General features: G+C 40.6%; 4 protein-coding genes across 8 annotated transcripts in view; 1 reads left to right on the top strand and 3 right to left on the bottom strand.

Moving 5' to 3' along the window:
- LOC108239034 (putative deoxyribonuclease TATDN3) overlaps positions 1 to 3,324 on the bottom strand; it is a 6,989-nt gene extending 3,665 nt beyond the window's left edge. For all 3 annotated transcript variants that reach the window (XM_017421487.3, XM_017421486.3, XM_017421485.3), the window contains exons 1-6: positions 3,240 to 3,324; positions 3,127 to 3,159; positions 2,981 to 3,054; positions 2,820 to 2,904; positions 1,982 to 2,044; positions 464 to 573 (exon numbers count right to left, since the gene is read on the bottom strand). In XM_017421487.3, coding sequence (XP_017276976.1) covers positions 464 to 573; positions 1,982 to 2,044; positions 2,820 to 2,904; positions 2,981 to 3,054; positions 3,127 to 3,159; positions 3,240 to 3,293 — 419 coding nt within the window. In that variant the 5' untranslated portion in view covers positions 3,294 to 3,324. The remainder of the gene's footprint in view (positions 1 to 463; positions 574 to 1,981; positions 2,045 to 2,819; positions 2,905 to 2,980; positions 3,055 to 3,126; positions 3,160 to 3,239) is intronic.
- A 126-nt stretch (positions 3,325 to 3,450) lies between these two features.
- Positions 3,451 to 11,879, top strand: fuca2 (alpha-L-fucosidase 2). The gene is made up of 7 exons (XM_017421473.3): positions 3,451 to 3,832; positions 4,701 to 4,888; positions 5,879 to 6,218; positions 6,311 to 6,521; positions 9,163 to 9,353; positions 9,888 to 9,996; positions 11,278 to 11,879. The coding sequence occupies exons 1-7, from the start codon at positions 3,645 to 3,647 to the stop codon at positions 11,413 to 11,415; spliced, it is 1,365 nt and encodes a 454-aa protein (XP_017276962.1). The 5' UTR covers positions 3,451 to 3,644; the 3' UTR covers positions 11,416 to 11,879.
- Positions 11,880 to 13,575: 1,696 nt separating this feature from the next.
- LOC108239042 (oocyte zinc finger protein XlCOF6-like) lies at positions 13,576 to 17,927 on the bottom strand. 3 transcript variants are annotated; one of them, XM_025007063.1, is made up of 3 exons: positions 17,886 to 17,927; positions 16,362 to 16,853; positions 13,576 to 14,770 (listed from the first exon to the last, which is right to left on the bottom strand). In XM_025007063.1, exons 2-3 carry the CDS (start codon positions 16,663 to 16,665, stop codon positions 13,959 to 13,961), a joined length of 1,116 nt encoding a protein of 371 aa, XP_024862831.1. In that variant the 5' UTR covers positions 16,666 to 16,853; positions 17,886 to 17,927; the 3' UTR covers positions 13,576 to 13,958. The 3 variants fall into 3 exon arrangements, with proteins under 3 accessions (XP_024862831.1, XP_024862830.1, XP_024862832.1); XM_025007062.2 differs by lacking the exon at positions 17,886 to 17,927 and adding an exon at positions 17,463 to 17,819; XM_025007064.2 differs by lacking the exons at positions 16,362 to 16,853; positions 17,886 to 17,927 and adding an exon at positions 17,463 to 17,809.
- A 2,343-nt stretch (positions 17,928 to 20,270) lies between these two features.
- LOC119616592 (NACHT, LRR and PYD domains-containing protein 12-like) overlaps positions 20,271 to 22,664 on the bottom strand; it is a 9,085-nt gene continuing 6,691 nt past the window's right edge. Inside the window, exons 4-6 of the mRNA XM_037977971.1 lie at positions 22,142 to 22,315; positions 21,223 to 21,396; positions 20,271 to 21,081 (exon numbers count right to left, since the gene is read on the bottom strand). Coding sequence (XP_037833899.1) covers positions 21,066 to 21,081; positions 21,223 to 21,396; positions 22,142 to 22,315 — 364 coding nt within the window. The 3' untranslated portion in view covers positions 20,271 to 21,065. The remainder of the gene's footprint in view (positions 21,082 to 21,222; positions 21,397 to 22,141; positions 22,316 to 22,664) is intronic.

Genomic DNA, 22,664 nt, shown 5'->3' on the forward strand with positions numbered 1-22,664 from the left:
AACTAAACTAAGTGTACAGGAAGATAAAGCTAAACTAAACAGTACTGAATTTCTAAATGGTACTAGTGGGCCACTAAAACAGCCGATGTAGTAATTACTAAGATAGAGAAAGAGGGAAGGAGGAGGGGGGGAGTGAGAGAGATGACAGAAACGAGTCGTACCGATTATTTTAAGGTTTGCTTAAAATGGTTATAATTCCACCTTTTCTCAACATAATATGATCTTAATTTAAAACTTTGGCATGAAAGGAAGTTGGCGATATGCGATACTTCAAGGAGTGCTGTTTTTAAGTTTAGCAAAGGGATTTATACACATTTAAATGTTTGTTTTTTAAGAAAAATAAAAATGTATAACCACTAGGGATGACCTCACTTTTAATAACCACTCAACATCTCAGAGTGAGTTTGTTTAAAAGTCCAGGTTTATGTATAAATACGTTCATTTCTTGATTTTGAAGACTCACAGAGGGAGATCCAGCTCCTTGGCGATCTGTGCTTGACGAATCAGGACCTGCCTCTGATTCTCTTTATCTGATTCGCTGCTAACAAATCTGGGTGTAAAATCCAGACCAACCTACAACAAAAACAAGACAAAAAAAATAGTAATAAAATTGAAACTAGTTGTGAAAATCACTGTTTGTGACACATCAGAGATCATCACTGTTAACCTTCACATACTTGATTCCTACATATTCCTACAGCGAGTTGTGTTGTTTGTAAATGACTCGGTGATAATGGTGGACCAGAATGTTCGGGTTCTTTGACTGATGTCGAGACAAAGCTTTACATCCAGGGCAGCCGATGGCCGATATTAACAATGGGGTTTTTTTTGGCCTTATGTATTTTTTATGTAACCAAAATATAACAATAGGTTAAAGGAACATTACGTCAATTTTTTTTCAAGCGTTGACTCTTGTTCATTCACGTTTGTCTTACCTTGATGCTGTATGTTCAAAGATGAATTTTTCTAACACGTCCAGCTGTAATTACCTCCGCCAAGGAGGTTATGTTTTCGATAGCGTCTGTTTGTTTGTCTGTCTGTGTCTGAGATTACTCAGAAAGTTATGAACAAATTTTCATGACATTTCTAGGAAACATGCAAGGAACAAGGTATTGCATTTCAGTGGGGATCCGGTCAAAGGTCGAGGTCATAGATCAGCCCGTGCTCTAACTCTGCAGCTGTATAACAGGAATGTTAAACTGGACACCTCATGGGTCAAGGGTGATCACTGTTGATTTCAAGGTAATGAGGTCAAAGGTCAACATCACAGTTGACTTAGTCCTCTAACTCTGCAGCAGCGTAATGAAGGAATGTCAAACTGCACAGCTGGACCCCTCGTGGGTCAAAGATGGTTTCAAGGTTCACGAGGTCAAAGGTCAAGGTCCCAGGTAACCCCTTAAAAACTTCTCTCTGCTCCTGCATGTGACCCTTCTGTTTCCTCCACCAAGGAAGTTCTGTTTTATGTGTTCATTAGTTTTTACGTGACCTGGCTAACAGACAGACAAACAAACCAGTGAAATTATCAGGAACTGTTGGGGTCGTCACAAAAACCAACGGATTAAATTGTGGTGCTGATCCAGATTATGAACCAGGTTTGCGCTCTCTGAACAAAGTCAGGTGACACCATGATTGTACCGAGATTCTGATTCCAAAAATACAACACAGCAGCTTCTGTTAAAAAACAAAAAACAAAATGGTTCTTACTTGGTCGAACAATAAATATGTATACGATCTAGATACAGAACTGGGAATTGCAAACACGACTTAGGGTACACAGTTTACTGCCAGGTATGAACGCTCTCCATTAGAACTGCCCATTTGTAATTGAATTGTTAGTGCCTGGTCTGATCAGGGCCTGAGCCCAGCCATTAACTGGTCACCAAGTACCTCGTCTCTCTGACACCAGCATACTTGAGGCAATGAAGACTCTGTGGATATAGAAAATGAATAACAAATCAATATATACAGTCTGAATCTTTACCTCTCCAATGGCAACAAGTTCGTCTTTGTACTTCTCAATGACTGGTATAGCTGCATCTAGATCCTGCAAAACAGACACAATAAATACTTCACGGTTAAAGGCCAAGCATTCCCTGAAGAAATGTTTATCTTTCGTGCAAGTGTTACTTATGTTGAGAAATGACAGCGTTATAGCTGCTTTGGTCAAACCTTCAAAACAGTGTTATGTGCGACCTCGTGTAATATCTCGCACAGTGTTAGCACTCTGAGCGCTAACACAATGACACACAGTCGTTTCAAATAAAACTAAATGTTAGATCATAAATAAAATGAATGAAATAACAATAACTGCTGTCTGTCTGGCCCCTGAGCAGTTTAGCTGAAAAACCCTGGTTTAAAGAAAGGTTGAAGAGTTGTAGATTAAACACTGAACATCATGTGATCACACTAATTCACGTGGAGTTAATGGCTAAGTTTGAAAAGCAGATCAGTGCTTAGTGTATAGGTTGGGCATGACTCTCAGCTACTACCACTCCAAATTTTAGTCATTGCCATTTTTGTCCTAAGATGTCTTAGCTGTGGCTGCCATCTTGATTGTGGTTTACTCCAAAGGTTAATAAATTGTAGATGCCCATCTTAGGTTACTTTGTGAGAGTTACATTTGAATCCATCCAGATATTTTGCTACATCGCTCTTTCGCCTTTGCCAGCGGGCGATAACGAACTCTGATTGTCATCTACTTTAATGAATTCATTAGTATCATTAAATTAAAAGACACGAAAAGCATCTCCACCTTATTAACTCCCACCAATAATGTCATGGACCAGTGTTACAAAGTGTGATGTAGGAAACCTCTCTACCTGTGGAGCTGCACCCCTCTGCTGATGTGGAGGGACTTCTTGAACAGGGTGCACACCTAAGCAGGGGAAAACAAAACCTGAAAACCTGAAACAAAAAGGGGAGAAACTTGTCATTTGCAAAAGGACTCTAAGCATATTAAGAAGATTCAAGCAGCTGTTACCTCTGTGAAAGCTCAATAATCTTGTTAAATTCCCCAGCATGCTCGGCCACTGCCAACAGTGCCAATAATCCAGCCTGGATATAAATAACATGAAATTCTACTCCAAAACAAACAGCAATGGCTGACCTTTTAGACTGGAGTCTCACCTTTTTTGAATTCTCAATCACTTCTTCTACGTCCTGTCAGGAAAAAAAAGAAACAAGTTATAGCTTCATAAAGTGTTTACAAAAACATAACAAGGACTTAATTTGTTTCACACCTTGTCAAAATCCCCTGCAGAGATATGACAGTGACAGTCTACGTAGCCCTGCATGTGTAGCCCAGTTTCCTGGATGAAAAGTGATCTGCGCATGTGCGAAATCTTGATAACGCGAGAACTTTTTTTTTCTTACCTGCGTAGCCCGGGAGGGCGGTGTTCCTCGCGTATCTTTCGGTTTTACTCAACGGGAAGTTCCCAATACGCAAATCGAACGCATTCGTAGTTTTGAGGAAGAAGAAACTCTCACCTGATTTTAAAATGTTGCAGGTCTTGTTTATTTGATGCTTATTTCCTCATCAGCTCATCATGTGATGGTTCTCGTGATTTTTTTTTTCTTTTTTTAATCATTTGACATATGACAGCTAACCCGACCAGACGGTGCACTTGGTCACAGCTCGGCTCAAAATGGGAACCCTTACAGGTGTTTTTGTCCTGTTTTTGACGCTGCTCGGCGTCGGCAGAGCCAGATACGAGCCGAACTGGGACTCCATCGACTCCAGACCGCTGCCGGAGTGGTTCGACCAGGCGAAGTTCGGCATCTTCATACACTGGGGGGTGTTTTCTGTGCCCAGCTTCGGCAGCGAGTGGTTCTGGTGAGCTCTTCCTTCAACTTCATGTCAGATAGTTTAAAGCTGGGACTGCGAATCCAACATCCAGGGAAATGCTGCTGCACTAATTAAAGCCACAATTAGCGTTTATTTTTTCTAGTTATGTAATTAACTAATTAACTGAAGTTAAAAGTTGAAACTAAATAAAGCAGAACAGCAGCCAAAAGCAGCAAAAAAAGGTTAGCTAAGTGCTGAAAGTGGAACGAAAAGCTAGCTAAAGTAGCTAAAATCTTCAAGTTTCAAAAGGCTAGCTAGAGGCTTAAAGTAGCATAAAAATATTACATATTCTTGTAACATTTTACATTCAAGCCTCTCTTAAAGTTGCTTTTGTCTGTGTGCATGCGAGCATGTGTTTGTGACTTTGTCTGTTAGCAAAACATCTTATGAACCACTGGATTAATTTCAATGAAACTCTCAGAAAGTAATTATAGATTGCACATCTACCACTGATTAACTTTTGGAGTCGACCCAATTTAAGATGGCTGTCTCAGTTGTTCATCATTAGCCAACACATAAATGGTTTTATCTTTGTCAGATGTACAGATATTGAGCTGAAATTTGACGTGGTAGTAGCTGAGCGTCATCTCTAACATATACTCCGAACACTAACAGATCTTGAGAGATCTCGCACCGTTGAATGAGATCGTGCACAACGTTATTTTAAGGTTTGACCAAAACATGTAGAACTCCATCCTTTCTCATCAGAAGTCGATGTTAGTCTAAAACCTCGACATGGAAGGCCGCGGGGGACGTGCATTCCTTCAAGGAAGGCTTTTATTGTGGCAGTACAAAATGTGAAGTGCTGCTTTCCTCGCACAGAAGCCTTGGTGATCTGTGTTAATGTGTTCGGCAGGTGGTACTGGCAGGGGAAAAACATGACGCCGTACGTCGACTTCATGCAGAAGAATTATCCACCAGAGTTCAAGTATCAGGACTTTGCGCCACAGTTCACAGCTGAGTTCTTCGATGCCAAACAATGGACGGAGATCTTCGCCTCATCGGGGGCAAAGTATATCGTCTTGACCACAAAACACCATGAAGGTGAGGTCAGCATTTATATTACTGTTATCTAGGGATGTGCGATATGGCATAAAATTCATATCTGTTGTGATAGGTGGCGGAAACGATATATATCACCATATGTTTTTGGTGTAAAACTTGCAATAGGAATGGGGCGGGGGAGAAGCATAGGGTGTCATTTTGCCAGCATTTATTTTGAAAACTGCTACACCACAAAATAATCCTAATCAAGAAAATTCCACCACTAGGTCCAGAGAGGTTTTTAAATAAAAAAAAACAAATCAAATATTAGGCTTCTTTCTTGTAGTGCAAAAGATATCGAATGTAGTTTTAGCCATATGTTTCCAACAAAAGAATATGTTGGTAAGTCTTAACAGTTTCCCGTCCTTTCACTTAAGAAATGAACAGAAACAGAGCAGCATTTTACATATAAAAAAAGCGACTCTTTAAACCCGAACCAGGTCCAGATAATAGACGTTTTTGCTCCTCCCCTGCGCTCTCAGCCGTGCTGCTTCCTGCTTGCTCTGACGCCGGCCGATTATGTTATTAACAAGCGTTACTGCGATCAGCCGGTAGAACACAGATTTCTATCACAGGCTAAATGTCTATCGTTTCTGCCGTGTACCGTATATGTCGTGCATTCCTACTGTTATCACTGCCAAAAGGCGAAAGGGACATTCTGTCAAAGTGTGTTTGTTTGTCTGTACAGTTAGCAAAATATCTCATGAACTAGAGGATTTTGTTAAAACTCTCAGAAAGGAATCATTGGATGTCACTTTTACAGATATTGAGCTGAAATGTGGTGTGTTGGTAGTACACTTCAAGTGCTAACAGATTGAACAGGATAAACTGTTGGAGTTGACTCTGTTTGTCTGTTAGCACAATATCTCAAAACCCACTAAACAGGCTTTATTTAAATGCCTCATGATAGGCGGGCGTCTCATCGTAACCTGTTCTGTTGTCCGTGTCAGTCAAACGGGAGCTGTAATGTCGTGCTGGTGCGCTTTACAGGTTTCACGCTTTGGGGCTCCAAAAACTCCTGGAACTGGAACTCGGTGGACGTGGGCCCCAAGCGAGACCTGGTGGACGAAGTGGCGAGTGCTCTGCGCGCTCACAGCGACCTGCGCTTAGGGCTCTACCACTCCCTGTTTGAGTGGTTCAACCCGCTCTTTAGGCAGGATGCTGCGAACGTCTTCACCACCAACTACTTCCCCACCACTAAAACTCTGCCCGAGCTGTACGAGCTTGTTCTCAAGTACAAACCCGAGGTGGTGTGGTCCGACGGGAACGGGAATGCGCCCGACAAGTACTGGAACAGCACGGGCTTCTTGGCCTGGCTCTACAACGACAGGTAAGCTCATGAAGGAGGCGCGCTCCGAACGTCCTCTCGCCCGCGGGTTGTAAGCGAAGCCGAAATGAAGAGTGCTCCGTGTTTGTCGACAGTCCCGTTCGAGACACGGTGGTGACAAACGATCGCTGGGGTACGGGCTGCATCTGCACGCACGGTGGGTATTACACCTGCACCGATCGCTACCAGCCAGGACACCTGCTCAAACACAAGTGGGAGAACTGCATGACCATCGACACGAAGTCCTGGGGCTACAGACGGAACGCCCCGCTCAGTGACTACCTCACCATCGAGCAGCTCGTGGCGGTGAGTTTTAAAAAATAAAACCTTTCTTTTCCTGCAAACGTTAGGGATATTCTGCAGAAATGCTGAAGGGTGTCGATGCAGCTGCTGCCCCAAAATCCCAACATGACTTTGTTATTATCTAAACACCTACATTTGATCTATGAACTGTGTGAGAAGAGACTGCTGCCAGTGGCTCCTCTTACCTGTTCTGTTGAAATGAGCAAAAAAGTGGCTAACAGCCTAGTGTAGCAAAACCATGGCTGAAAGCTAAAATGAACAAGCCTGAACGAGCAAAACGGGAGCTAAACGGAGCATAAGAAAACGGGGAAAAAAAAGAGCAAATCTGCTGAAGCAGCTCCACAAATAAACTGGAGGATTTCTTCAATTACATTTTAAAAACAGTCATTTAACAAAATACTAACAGCAGTAACAGATTATTATTATTCTTACTGTATTTTCCACACTATAGGACGCACTGGATTATAAGACGCACTGTCAATAAATGGTCCATTTTCGAATTTTTGTCATACATAAGGCGCACTGGACTATAAGGTGCATTAAGCGAAACAGAGAATTTTCAGAGAATACTGCACCGACGTAAGCGTCAAGTATAAATACCTTCACCGCACACTCAGGTCTGCACGAGCCTTAATGCTGCAAGCGGTGCAGCTTTGTACTTTACTAAAGTCGTACTAAAACATCACGACTTCTTACATATATAAGGCGCTCCGGATTATAAGGTGCACTGTCGTTTTTTGAGAAAATTAAGGGCTTTTAAGTGCGCCTTATAGTCCGGAAAATACAGTATTTTAAATTCAGGAATGTTAGATTATTTGGTGCTTTTTGGTCATATTTAGATATTTTTCTGGATAAGCAAATAAATCATCCAACACTGTAATCTTTTGTCAAAAGAAATCTTAGCTGCCCTGCTGTGAATCAGATCTGTCAGCATGACGAGCTAAAACTTCACTCAGGAAGTTTTAAGCGGAAGAAGCTCATCGGACTGGTTTGTCTGAGCATAAACCTTGGGATGGGTAGAAAAGTCTTTTGTCTGAGTTGGTTGTAGATTATGCGGAAGCATTTCTTTGTTACTTAATAACGTTAATTAAGATGCTGTTCCTGACATTACTAATGTAATCACCCCTCTGTTTTTGCAGGAACGGTTTAAAAAAAAAAAACAATATGCAGATTTCCCCTTTGTATTTATCTGGCTTTAAGTTTCCAAATTAAAACATTACTTCTCGTTATTTTCCATTTTCATTCCATTTCTTTTCACACGAACAATGTGAAAATGTCTGTTTAATCAGTCTTAATGCAATATTTCAACAAAGATGTCACACACTCATGGTGCTTGTTGGGAGGGACTCTCAGCTACCACCACACAAAATGTAGCTCAGTACCTGTCAGAATGACTGGATTACAGCCACTCTTGTGTTTGCCGAGGTCGATTAGCTGTGACGGCCATCTTAAATCAGGTTGACTCTAAAAGTGAATCAGTTGCAGACGTTTATCCAGTGACTACTTTCTGAGAGTTTCATTAAAACCCATCCACTGGTTCGTGAGATATTTTGCTAACAGACAGACAAATATACACGCGCAGTGTCGCGCACACAGGAACACGCAAAAACATGGGTGCCCTTTCACGTTTGGCGGCAGGTGCTAAAAATATAATAAATAAGGAAGGTTATATCATAAAAGAGAAGAAAAACTAACAAATAGTCATATTTAACAACCTAAAATCTAACAAGTCAGCTCTGTCGTTAAATCAGGTTTTTATCAGGATTTTAGCTAAAGTTAAATCTTACTTTTGTTTCAAGGACTTTGAAGGACTGATCCATGCCTTTATTACTGCTCGTTTGGATTATTGTAATTCTTCATAAAGTCGCATGGATAAATCACAGATGCAGCGGCACGGCTTCTTACAGGAACCAGGAAGCTTGACCATATAAGGGCAACACTGGCCTCTTTACATCGGCTACCTGTCTTTTATCGTATAGACTTTAAGATTCTTTTATTAACTTATAAAGCCTTAAATGCCTTGGCCCCCCCATATATTCGGGACCTTTTAAAATATCAGTCTGTGCAGAGAACCCTACGTTCAAATAATCAGCTATCATTGACAGTTCCGCGGACCCGTCTCAAGAAGAAAAATGATCGGGCTTTTTCTGTAGTAGCTCCGACTTTATGGAATAAAATACCTTTCAGATCAGATCTGCTAACAGCTTGGATCATTTTAAATTGCTTTTAAAAACCTATTTTTATTCCTTGGCATTTAATTTGAAGTAGTATTTTTTTTTTTACCTTGTTTTAGTTTAAATTCTGTTATTGTATTGTTGTTTTCCTTTAAAGCACTTTGGTGCAGTTTTAAACCTGTTTTTAAAGTCCTATATAAATAAACCTGACCTGACCTAAAATCTGTACATTTTTTGACATATTTGTTTTCTTCAGAGTAATTAGACTAGTCTAATTAAGGCGTCTCTCCAGATGTAGCTTCCCTAAAACAGAAGCGCCCTCCAGCTGTTTTTTTGCTTTATTGAAATTTTTAATTTGTTTCTTTATTCTTAGTTTGTTCTTTTTAGTCTGTAAAAATGTACTACTGTGCATTAGATACACCCACGCCACCACTGACCTCCTGTATGTGTGTGTGTGTGTCTGCGTTCAGACACTGGTGGAGACTGTGTCCTGTGGAGGCAACCTGCTGATGAACATCGGGCCCACACACGACGGCAGAATCGTCCCCATCTTTGAGGAGCGCCTGAGGCAGATGGGTCAGTGGCTGAAGGTGAACGGGGGCGCCATCTACAACACCACGGCGTGGCGAGCTCAGAAGGACAACGCCACGGCAAACCTCTGGTGGGTTCTTTGTCTTTTGAAGCGTCGGTGCTGTCCTCCTACCAACCACCTGCCGCCATGTCTGACATATTATAACACTAACAATTACCAAAGTAGACGATTTCATATCTAACTGCTCTGAAGGTCAATTTTTAGACCGATTTCTCGAAGTAATTATTGCCGGCTGCCGAAGGTGATGCCAGAGTGATGCTAGTTTTTGCTGGGTTTATCAGTACTGTCAGCAAAATATCTCACGAACCACTGCACAGATTTGAGTCAACCTAATTTAAGATCGCCACTACAGGTATTTGATTTTAGCGCCACAAAAATGTCTCTAGCTCAGTCTAATTCCCAGCGATTGGGCTAAATGTTGTGTGCTGAGCCTCGTCCCCACGATACACTCTGAGCGCTAACACGCCTTGAGAGACCTCTCAGGATCCAATGAGATCAAGACTAACTGCATATGTTTGGTTTTTTCGGAGTTGCGCCCTGTCCTGACTTTTGTTTTGATGTTGTGTGCTCTAAGTAAAATGAACCCGACTGTATCTCCCGCAGGTACACGTTCAGACCTCAGGAAAAGACCATCTTTGCCATTTTACTGGAGTGGCCTGATCAGGGATCAGTGACGCTGAGCGAGCCAGTGGTTACTCAGGGAGTCACTCAGGTAAAATCAGACCCATTTTATTCAGACTCATGTCAGATCTTGTAATATGGAGGACAATTTTTGTGTTTCCAGGCTCCAACGATGCCAGTGCAGACTCAGTATTTTAGTTGTAGAGTTGCTGATTGAGGACTCTCACACACACTCAGACTCATACAGCTTTACGGGTTTCTTCTGGTGCTTTGGGAAATAAAAGTGTTTGCAAAATATCTGACGAACCACTGGACGGAGTTTGATAAAACTCAGAAAGTAACCAGTGGGGCGGTGGGTCCATCTACAACCGATTAACCCAATTCAAGATGGCTGCCACAGATAATGGAATTGATCCAACACAGTCAGTTTTACAGATATGGAGCTAAAATGTGATGTAGGAGTAGCTGAGTCGGCCTCAACACATCCTCTTGTGATATCAGATGATTGTGCATAACGTTATTTTCAGGGTTTAACTCATTTGTCCTCAAAAGATGATCTTAGCTGAACACTATGGAATGAAAGGTGACAAGTTATATTTGATCGTACTTTTCTTTTAGCTACATTCTAGTGAAAATAATTTAATATCAGTATCAGAAATGTGTTCGAAATCTGTTAATTTAATTGTTATTTTGTACAAAAAACATGTGATTTAAAAACCCCTCTAAAAGACAGTTGTCTGAGGGAACCTTCCATCGCCTCTGTTTAGAAAAATGACCAATATACACTCCTGATCAAAATCCTAAGACCAGTCAAAAAATTGCAAGAATTTGCATTTTGCACTATTGGATCTTAAGAAGGTTCTAAGTAGAGCTTTACAATGTTAAAGGAAAAAATCAGTGCAAGAGACAAGAACTTTTGAGCAGGGCATTTTCTGCAAACTGCATTTACACTCAAACAGGATTTTTTTCAGCTGATCAAAAGTTTAAGACCATAGTCTTTAAAAGCCAAAAGCTGTGCAAAAATCTGGATTCCATGTCATTTTCTGTCAAGTCTTTACACTGTCAAGACCTCCTGATGGCAAAAGCAAAAAAGCTCACTGACTTTGAACGTGGTAGGATTATTGAGCTGCATAAGCAAGGCCTCTCACAACGTGCCATCGCTGCTGAGGTTGGACGCAGTAAGACAGTCATTTTGCATTTTTTAAATGATCCTGAGGGTTATGGAACAAAAAAGTTGCAATTTTGTGACTGGTCTTAAGATTTTGATCAGGAGTGTATCAACAAACTGAAGTGCTCGAACCGAACCCAATGTCTGTTTCTTCTGTGTCCACGTGTTAACCTGGCTCCGTTTGTTGGTTCTGTCCCGATGAAGGTGGAGCTTGTGGGTCACGGCTCCCTGCAGTGGGAGCCAGCGAAGCCCAGCGGGCTGAATGTTCTCCTGCCTCAGCTGTCCTTCAGGCAGATGCCGTGTCAGTGGGCCTGGACCCTGAAGCTCACAGGGGCCTCCTGAAGGACCCTGGAGCTCACAGAGCAGCCGGCTAGAAGTTGGTGGCGTTCATGTTTGCATCACTTAACCTGTATCTAGCTTGAAATTTGAGAAATCACGGGGATAAAAAAAGAGACGTCATTTTCTGTTATTTGCACTCTTTTATCGTATTTTTTTTTAAATTATTATTCTGCAGGAAGTTTACTGTTTTATTAGACTTTTCTTGTTGAAAATTTGTAGCGTAATCATAGTTTTATACTGTACCCAAAATGTAAGTGCAAAAACTTATTTTTGTGTGAAAAGAAAATTACAATAATTTGTATACTTGAATCAGCAGAATCTATCCAAGAGGTTTGGGCTTTGAAGCTAAAAAATGTTTCCAACTTTTATTTTGGTTGTAGATTTAATCCCCTTTTTTTAATGAAAGTTATGTACCCGAATAACTAATAAAATCAACCAAATCTTTGCAGCTTTACAGTAAAAAAAAATCTCTTTATTATCACCCGCCACTGAAAGTGAGAATGTTTTTGTTCGAGTGCTTGTGTGTGGTGTTAGCAAAACTTTTGGAGTCGACCGCATTCAAGATGGCTGCCACAGATAAGCGACCTTAGCAAACACAAGAATGGCTTTAACTTTGTCAAAGGTGCAGACATTAGGCTAGAATTTGCTGTGGTAGTAGCTGAGCAAACTCAGAGAGCTAATTAATCACCTGACATCTGTTTTAAAGTATTAACAGACAACTGTGTCTGACTGTTAGCCGTGTATCTCATGAATCCCTGTACGGATTTGAATAAAACCCACATAATGTTATCAACGGATGGACATCTACAATTCAAGATGGTCGCCACAGCCAACTGACCTTAGCCGAAAATTGCTATTGTGATTTTTTTTCTAAAAGCCATAAGTGAAGTTGGCTGGCCTTCCGATATTCAAACTGATCCTACAGGTGAGAACAGACAGATTTGGGAGGACCTGAGATTCACAGAGGAGAACTCTCTGTGTTGACTGGAAGTCCTGTGCACAACCAGCGTGTGGAGCCATTTAATGGAGACCTGAACAGGAAGTGTCCTGATGTGTTTGCAGCTGTATTTTAGGAGCTGGAGTCAGCCGGTGCCTTGAATATTGTCAATGAATCCCATTTGTCTTCACTATGTGTTCATTCTCAGAATCAACGGCACATTAAATGAGTTTAAAGTGGCTTTTAAGAATCATTCAGTGTCTTCTGAGGGAAACAGAACTTCTGAAACACATCATATGTTGCTCAACAATCCAGCAGCTTCAGCTGAAGGAAGACTGGCCTCGGCAACAACATGTCAGACACATTACAGGTTTTATCCACTCAACAATCAGGACTCGCAGCAACTTGTTGTCACAGTAAACCCACCTGAAAATGATGGCAAAAAGGGAAAACCTCTGTATGAAAGAACACAGGAATTAGTGTTTGAGAAAACTGCGAAGAGCTAACTGTCTACTGACGTGTAAAAATGTCAGATTAAAACATCAGTATGTTCTCTTTCCAAAGAGCACATAGCTCCACAGTGAAGGGTGACATCATCTGTCCAAAACTACGATGCACTATTATTACATGAGAAATATTTCTTCTTGGAATGAATGCATTTGGGATCTCTGGTGGAAAGTAGCACAAAAACCTTTAACCATGAATATTGCACCTGAGTAATGAAAATCACATCATAATGTGCCACCTTAAGATCTAATGTGCTGTCTTGAAATAAAGCTGTTGTGAATGTTTAAATAAACTTGTCAAATGTGTTCTTAGCCATGTTGTCAGAGCTTGCTTGTGTTTGTGGCTCAAACAGCACTAAACATGGCTCCATTCATGAGAGTGACTACAAAATGGGACTTAAACACATCATCATCTGCCTGATTCTGTTCACTGATGGACATCAGCAGCTCCTTTGAGCACTTGTGAGCAACAGATAGATATTTAGTCTCATGGTGAATGAAAACAAGCTCAGGACTGGGATGAAACCCCACCGCAGGGACTTTGCTGCTCAAAACAACATGGAGGGGTCAAGATTATAACCTACATCACCTACATCACAGCCAGCCATCATGAGACGATCTTTCTGTTTCAGCTCTAACTTCAGGGTGACTTTCAGTCATCCAGATTTTCCACAAACTATCATCAAAACTGTGACAAAGAGGAACAGAGAGACAATGATGTAACTTTGAATAAAATGGTTTTTATTTCAAGGTTTGAAACATTGAACATAAAAAAAAATATTTAGATAACAATTATTCTTAAACCTAAATCTCTTTACATACAAAATAACTTTTTGTGCACATTCTTCCGGTGCATCCTACTTTATTAAACAAATCACAACTACATTACCCACAATGCCACACTCTTAAATGGGTTACACTTTCTAAATGTCTGGGATGACTTATTAGTCTGATTGTTACTTTTAAACAGCAAAAAGCAGCAGGTTGAATTCCTGCCTGTGTTCTCGCACATCAGTGAGAAAAATTTAATGATGATAAACTACAAATTACAACTTCTCAACTCTGATGTTTAACCAACTTCAATGTCTGAGAAAACCACAAAGTTACATTTTCTCACTTGTGTGAGTTTTCATGTGGTATTTACAACTGATTTTATGAATGTAACTTTTTCCACAGGTCTTACATTTAAAAGGCTTCTCACCTGTGTGAGTTCTCATGTGTCTGATTAATTTAGATGTTTGAATAAAACTTTTCCCACAGGTCTTACATTTGAAAGGCTTCTCACCTGTGTGAGTTCTCATGTGTGTGATTAATTTAGATGTTTGAATAAAACTTTTCCCACAGGTCTGACATGAGAAAGGCTTCTCACCTGTGTGAGTTCTCACGTGAACAATTAAAGTATTTTTCACACTGAATTGTTTTCCACAAGTGACACACAAAAAACACTTTTTTTGGTTTCTCTTTAGTTTTGGACTGTCTACATTGTCTTGATGACCTTTGGTTTTTGGACGTCTCTTATGTTGTTTCAGCTCTTCATCTCTGCTGGATCCTAAGTCTACATTCCTGATTGGTTTTTGATCTTGGTTCTCAGCTTCATGAGAGTTCTGATCCATGAGTGAGACCCTGTTTGGTTCTAGTTCCAAGTGGTTTAGTTCCTTATAAGTAGGAGTTTCTGGTTTTTCCTGGCCTTCTTTTTTGTATGGAACTTCTGGATTCTCATGGTCCCCTTTCATTTGTGGAAATTCTGGTTCCCCCTGATCTTTCGTAACATGAGGAGGTTCTTGTTCCCCATATTCATCCATCATCTGTGGAGGCTCCAGTTCTTCGTGGTCCAAACTTGAGTTCCTCTCCTGGTTACAGAGCTGCTGGTCAGTGAGAATCCTCTTCTCCTTCCAGACGTTCTGCTGTGGGAGTTCTGGACAGACAGACAGACAGGTAATGTGACTGTTAGAAAGCACATTTTACTTTAATCATTTGATGCATTTTAAGATGGTTTGGAAGCTGCAGTTGGAGGCTATCACAGATTGGCAGGTGCTGAGATCGCACCTTTCCTAAAACCTTCTGGGATTCTGTCCGCCTGTTCTGAGACTGGAAAAGTGAAGCTGAAAGCTAATCTTTCTGCCTCTTTGTTTCTCATTTTTTACCATGCACTTTCTGAAAGGTTCCTCATGTGTACAGCCCATTGTACATCATCAACTTCTTATGGTTCACTTCTACTGGGGAACAACTGTGTTCAACAAACTACACATAAAACAAACACATAACTAAAAAATACACATGGAATCTTGAATATAGACGTGAGCTGTAATCTCTGCTGTGTGCCACAAAGAAGCTGCAGTTAAACTGGAGTAAAATAATGTCTTTCTGCTGTTCTCTCTTCAGGGATCACCTCCTCCATCTAACTCTGTACATCAACTCTGTACATCACCCTTGTTCTTAAAGATTGGCACCAACACACTTCTCCTCTATTCCTCGGGTATTTTCTCTCTCTCAGAAATGCCATTCAATAATCGAGTCAGAAACCTCACTGCCATCTCTCCTAGACATTTCCAATCCCTCCACTGCCTTCCTCTTCTTCATCCTCCTCAAAGCTTTCTGAACTTCATCCTCACTAACCTTTTCCACTTCTTGGTCCACAGTTTCTATGACTTCTACTCTTCTTTCTCTTTCATTCTCTTTATTTCTCAGCTTCTCAAAGTACTCCTTCCATCTTCCCATCACACTCTCCTCTTTTGTTAGAACATTACACTTTCTATCTTTAACAAGTCTAACCTGCTGCACATCCTTTCCAGCCTGGTCCCTCTGTCCTGCCAGTCGATACAAGTCCTTCTCTCCCTCCTTAGTGTCGAGCCTTTTGTACAACTCATCATTCGCCTCCTGTTTTGCCCTTGCTACCGCCCTCTTTGTCCTACGATGCATCTCCTTATATTCCTGTCTCCTCTCTTCAGTCCTCTCGCTGTCCCATTTCTTCCTTGCTAACCTCTTCCTCTGGATAACTTCCTGCACTTCACTATTCTAGCAACTCTCTTTCAGCTCAATACAGCTGACTAACTGGAAATCTTGCTTCGTAATACAAACCCCAGCTCCTAAAAAATGTCTAAATCCCTCAACGTAATAGTCTCACTTCAGCTCCTGCTTAACAGTCTAAACATAGTTGTCATGTCTGAATTATGATTTTAACAGATATGATCCTAATATTATAATGTCAGATGGTGCAGCAGCTCAGACTGTGATGATTTGGTTTAGTTTTGAGGAACTTGTTGATTAGGACTCACATTCTGGACACAGCAAACTGATTTACTGGAGTCCCTGAAAATGACTCAAACGATTTTAGAAACAAGAGTCCAAAAATCATGTAAGTGATCTTTTAATTTCTTTATAGCAAAAACATGATAAGTGGGAATGTTTCCTGACTGATTTCACCTCAGCTGTGTCACAAATCAACACTTTCAGCTGCAAACTGAATCCAACAAGACTTTCCTGAACATGTCTCTGCTGCTCCATACCTATCCTGTAGAGGTGTATCTGTGGTTTCCAGCGGATATCCAGCAGTCTGCGCTGAAGGTCGATCTCTTCCTCGTACTGGACGATGTTTTTTTCTGGTTCCCGGTGGCTCCTTTCCTCAGCATCCTGCACGAGTAAAATCTGTTCTTCATCTTGACCAATGCAGAGTTTCTCCTGTTCCTCTTTTATCTGCGAATGCTCTGGCTCCTCCTGGAGAAGCTCTGGTTCCCCCTGGAGAGGCTCTGGTTCCTCCTGAACAGGCTCTGGTTGCTTGTGGTTAATTTCTTCATAACCAGGAGTCACCATAAACAGATTGGCCTCCTGCTTCAGTAAAAGTTGCTCTTCAGCCTGATCGGTACATAGTTCCTCCTGTTCCTCTTAAACTTGTGGAGGTTCTGATTCCTCCTGGTCCAAACTGGAGTGTCTTTCCTGATTATAAACTTGCTGAACAGTGAGAACCTCCTTCTCCTCCCAGTTGTAATGCTGTTGGAGTTCTGGACAAACAGAAACAAGAAAATACAGATTGGCATTACTATAAAAACACACTTTAATCCTTTGATGTATTTAAAGATTTGGAAATTATTGAATGTAACTGCAGCAGCAGCGAGCACAAAGCAGTGGCAGAACTTCTGTTGGCAGCCAAGAAGTGCCAGAGACAGCCGAGGCACCGACAGGAGCAGAAGAACGCCACAGCAGCTGTTTCAATACCAAATGTCAACCTAACTTTTAATCATCATTCAGTCACAACATTAGGTTTATTAAGGCCACAAACAATCTGACAGCTTTAATCTGTAATGTCCAAACCAGGATCAGACCAGGATCAGACTAACAGGAATTTAAATAAGTTTCTAATTGCAGGAAAGAAAAGTAAAAGGTTTTACAAAGGATTTGAGTTCATGAAAATGAGCCATTTTAAATCCTGGAAACTTTTTATTTCTTTATAGCGAAAACATTAACAAAGTGGGAATGTTTCCTGACTGATTTCACCTCAGCTGTCACAAATCGTCAGAAATCAACATTTTTAGCTGCAAACTGCAACCAACAACACTTTCCTAAAATAGTTTCTTGGTTAAACCGCCATTTTCCCCTCTGCTGCTCTGTACCTATCCTGTGGAGGTTTATCTGTGGTTTCCAGCTGATATCCAGCAGTCTGCGCTGACAGTCGATCTCTTCCTCGTACTGGACGATGTTTTTTTCAAACTCTGTGAATATTTCTCCAGCAGCAGCAGTCAGTCGCTCGCTGATAAACTCTCTCAGAGACTGAACTGAAGACATTGTTACTACAGAGACTCAAATATTCACCTCACACACCAAACCGACACATAAACTATCACAAACACACACAGCTAACTAAGCAATCGCTGCAAGCGCTTTGTTTACTTCCGGCGGTGTCACACTGTGAAATTCAGACTATATATTAACTTATTTATCCAGGATATTCACTCTATTTACCAAATGCAATGAATATAATCGATAAATCATATAATTGAAATCAGTGTACCTCTAACACTACTTCAAATATTTACCTCAATCAACACACACAGCTAACTATGCTAACGCTGCTAGCGCTTTGTTTACTTCCGGTGGGGTCACACTGTGACGCTCCGACGGAAACTGCATCTTTTCCTCTGCCTTGATTAAAAAACACAAAAATAAAAACATGCTTTAATAATTAGGGAAATGAGCTTCGATAGAAACTACACGCTGTTTAGAAAGCAACAAAATGTAAAAGATGATTGTTAAACATAATGATATTCATCTGAAGGTGAGGGATTCCTGATCAGAAAAGAGCAAGAGGTGCTTTTGAAAATACTGCAACTATTATTAAATAAACATTGGAAAGGATATTTAGAGAGCACATATTTGATCTGGAAAAACACGTCCTAGTAAATAATAAGATGAAAATAAAAACTCAGAGTTTAGGCCATGTACAAGGAGTGCAGAAAGTATTCAGACCCTCCTTGACTATTTTCAGTTATGTTGCGTACCGATGCTTCAAATTCCTGGGACCTTTATAGGAATGATAGGAAGAACTGAGAGCCTCCTATATAGATTCCAATGACAGCCACCTATTGTTATCCACCTCTAAAAGTGTCTCTCTAAACAAATGAGCCATCCTTTGTTCAGTTCCATCTCAGCTACATGATCAGGAGAAGCGTTGCTGTCAAACATGTCCTGTCAGAATGTAGTCCACAACAAGAGGAGAAAGGACAGCTGGAGGTTCACCACCTGGACAATAATGGGAGACATTATCTGTCCAATAGTACAGGACTGGAGCTGATGAGGAATCTTTCTTCAATTACTGCTAGGGGATCCCTCTCTTTTCAGGATGTATCCATGATGATGATGATGATTATTAGCTGTGAGAAATGTTCAACATTCAGGACTCGACTTTTTAATGATTCAGACTCCAAAATATTAAATGCTATTGATACAGAATTACTTTGTCCATGTCCTTACTAGTCCAAAATGTTTTGGTGCCAAAGAAGAAGCTCCTACCAGAGTGACTGAATGATGGTTCGTGTCGTTGACAAATGTTTTTGGAAATGTAGGAGCTTGGCACCCTTCGTTGGAAGTCATGTCATTGTTTGAAAAAAGGGAAATGAACTTTGACAACAATAATGTCTAACAGAGATGAAATGTAGCACATAACAATGAACTGCATAATGATAAACTCACCTGTGCTGGAACTTCAGCTCTTGCCATGATGTAAAGGCAGGTGGTGGAGCAGACAAAAGCTCCTTCCTTAGCTAATGAGTCACATGAGATCTTTGTTTAAAAAGTTGGCGTGTGACGCATCAGGTGTTCTCTCTTTAATAATAGGAAAAGTATTTCTAGACGAAAAATGAAGGCTGGTGTATTTTTTGCCTCAGCTTTGAAGATTATTGGATTTGTAAAATTCAGACAAAACAGTAAAATATTCCAAGATTCCAAAACTCTTCTTACTGATTTAGAAATCCTTCAATAATGACCTTATTAGAGTTGAAGGCATCTTATGCAGTTGTAATTAGGCATTGTTCCAAATGGAAAGTGCAACTGGCTGAAAGCCCCTCCTGGGTTTGGGTTTCAATCTGCTGTCCTCTAACTCTGTGGGTTATAAGCTTCTTTTTAGAACAGAAACAAAGAGTCGAACAACTCCTGGGAGTTCTGCTGGATCACTTTGTGCCAAATGGAACAGACAGGAAAATACATTTGTTTCATTTTTCTTCACATGCTAGTCAGTCTGCATGGTGGAAAAGACTTGTGTTCATGTTGGATGATCCTATTTTACAAAAACATTCAATTGGAAGTGTGCCCCTTACAAATATGTGGCTGTAGGGCCAGATAACCCGACCACTTTGTGCTCCTTTAACGTCCCACAAAAATGGGACACCTTAGCTTGTAGTGGCTGCCCAACAACAAACAAAGGCTGAGGGCAGGGTCCTGCAACCTGTGGCTCTGGGGCCACATGTGGCTCTTTGGTTCCTCTGCAGTGTCTCTTTCTAGTGTTGACCAAAACTAACATGGAAATTCTAATAATAATTATTTTATTTCTAAGCACAATAAAAAAGGCAAGTTTGAGCAGTTTTCCTGTTCAGGTTTCTGCAACATGTGACTCAAATAACTGTGATAGAATGATACCAACAGGAGGAGGAGTTTGTTAACCTGTTGGCTTCCTCTGAAATCCACTAGAAAATTCAACAGTTTTGGCACATTTCATGCAAGTTGCTGAGAGAAAAAAGGGCAGTTTTGCACACATATGTATCACTGATTACTATATTTACAAGTTGTTCAAATAAAACTGTAAAAATATGACAAGTCCTTTTGATAATAGGAATTAAAAGTCAAAATTTGATTTTAAAAAAGTTATTAAAAGTTAAATTCAATAAAGGACTCTGTCTTTTTAGATAGAAATTATGTCAATAAAAATGATTTTTAATAAACTGGCCTCATTGTTGTGGCTACATGGCTTGTCAAAAAGAAAAACACCCAAGCTGTTTGTGTTTGTCTCCTTGAGAAAATAAAAGTTTGCTTGATTCACATCTGGAACCAAAGGGAGGTTCAAGTTCAGTTTGTTACATTTAGAGACAATTCCCAACAAAAGTCATCTCAGGACACTGTCCCAATCAGACCAATTACAATTCAGTCCATTCCAATCAAATTCAGTCAAACAGCTATTATAAAATGACAGGAGACACAGAGAGTGTAGAAAGCAAAGCTAAACATAAAACAAAACACAAGAAAAAAAAGAAATAAAACAGAATTACAGAAAATAAACTTCACACAAAGAGACTAAAACTGATTTCCAACCTGTGAGAGGAAATCTGGCTACGCTCATCTTTTATCAATATTCAGTTTGAAGTTTTGTCTTTAACACCCTAAATACATCCAAACCTGTTAGAACTTGGGCTGTCTCTGTCATGATAAAGTCATTTTCATCCAATGTTTACCCACCATATCAGATGGAGCAGCTTACAGTGGGCTCTGCGCTTTGCTTTCAAACCCATTTATGAAGATGTTTAGTTGCAGTAGTCATTGTAGCTGCAGCTGTAGTCAAAGTCTGGAGAAGCATCATTACTTATTGATCTGATACTGCCAACATGACTTTTTACGCCCCCCCTCCTGAAGTGCTGATGAGCCACCTGTTTTTGCTCTGATTCAACAACCAGCGATGAGCCGTGGTGACTTATGGTCTACATCTGGATCCCATGGAGAGGCTGATAGAGCTACTGAGGAACCCACCTAAACAGAGAAGAGAGAAGAAGAGGAGATAAATTCCCTCCATCAGCTGCCAGTCAGTGATGCAGCATCATTCAGTAGAAGGACCAACTTCACTGAGGAGAAGCTGCAGGTTTACAGAACTCACTCAGACCATCTACTGACCACACAGTCTGCAGTTTGTAGTCTGGACTCTTCACAAGATCCAACAGCTGCTGAACATCTGGATCCTTCAGGTGGTTCTGACTCAGGTCCAGGTGTGTCAGATGGGAGGGGTTGGATTTCAGAGCTGAGCCCACAGCAGTACAGCTGATTTCTGACAAACTGCAGCCCCTCAATCTGAATAAAGAATAAAAGCTGTGAGCTGAAGCCAACATGATGCAGGTTAAAACTGAAATATGAACTCAATTATTCAACTGGACACAATTAGTTTTACTGGATGTCAGAGCCACAAAAACACAATCAATTAAAGGCCTAGCATTCCTTGAAGGAATGCATATCACCCGCCGCCTTTCATCCCAGAGTTTGACACCAAGTTAATCTTATGATGCGAAAGTTGGAGCGTTTTGGTCAAACCTTGGAAATAACGTTCTGAATGATCTCATGTGATATTCTGAGATATGTGCAGGCTAAGGTTTATTAGCTGTGGCAGCCATCTTGAATCAGGTTGACTCCACGAGGTAATCAATTGTTGACGTACATCCAGTGATTTCTTTCTGAGAGTTATATTAAAATTGTCCAGTGGTTTATGAGATATTTTGCTGACGATATAAAGAAACGAACACACGCAGAGGCAGACACGACCAAATACATGATCGCTCCACCTTCTCCTTCAGCAGCGAGCGATAACTGATGTTTAAGATTTAATCCAGTAAAAGTTATTTAAAGGTTAAAACAAGCAGCAAACCTGTTTTTATTGGTAAAAGGTTTTTAGACGTTTGGAAAGAGGAAATTCAAAACAGACGTGTTCAAGTTCAACTTTTGAACTGAATGAAACATTTATAAATCAATAAATTCTGAAGCATCAGTGAATGATTTTAGTTGGACAAACATAGAAAACCTCCAACAGCTGCAGTGAACTCACCTCAGAACCTCCAGTCTACAGTTCGGACTCTCCAGGAAACCACAGAGCTCCTTCACTCCAGAGGCAGACAGGTGGTTCTGACTCAGGTCCAGTTCTGTCAGATGGGAGGGGTTGGACTTCAGAGCTGAGCCAAGAGAAGCACAGCTGATCTTTGACAAACTGCAGCCCTTCAATCTAAATAAAGAATAAAAGCTGTGAGCTGAAGCCAACAGGATGCAGGTTAAAACTGAAATATGAACTCAATTATTCGACTGGACACAGTTAGTTTTACTGGATGTCAGAGCCACAAAAACACAATCAATTAAAGGCCTAGTATTCCTTGAAGGAATGCATATCACCCGCCGCCTTTCATCCCAGAGTTTGATATTAAGATCATCTTATCATGAGAAAGTTAGCTCAAAGAATAGACTTTAAAATACTGTTGTTAGTTTATAAATCACTGAACGGTTTAGCACCGCAATACATTAAAGATCTGTTATTGCTGTATCAACCGTCTAGACCCCTCAGATCTTCTGGTTCTGGA

This window comes from Kryptolebias marmoratus, linkage group LG10 (genome assembly GCF_001649575.2).
Source record: "Kryptolebias marmoratus isolate JLee-2015 linkage group LG10, ASM164957v2, whole genome shotgun sequence".
In the NCBI taxonomy this organism is placed as follows: Eukaryota; Metazoa; Chordata; class Actinopteri; order Cyprinodontiformes; family Rivulidae; genus Kryptolebias; species Kryptolebias marmoratus.

Coding starts and splice junctions, on each gene's coding strand:
- fuca2 (XM_017421473.3), top strand. CDS start 3,645: ATGGGAACCCTTACAGGTGTTTTTGTCCTGTTTTTGACGCTGCTCGGC. Junction 4,889..5,878: donor GACCACAAAACACCATGAAG/GTGAGGTCAGCA, acceptor TGCGCTTTACAG/GTTTCACGCTTTGGGGCTCC. Junction 6,219..6,310: donor GCCTGGCTCTACAACGACAG/GTAAGCTCATGA, acceptor GTTTGTCGACAG/TCCCGTTCGAGACACGGTGG.
- LOC108239042 (XM_025007063.1), bottom strand. CDS start 16,665: ATGGTGACTCCTGGTTATGAAGAAATTAACCACAAGCAACCAGAGCCT. Junction 14,771..16,361: donor GATACACCTCTACAGGATAG/GTATGGAGCAGC, acceptor CTGTCTGTCCAG/AACTCCCACAGCAGAACGTC.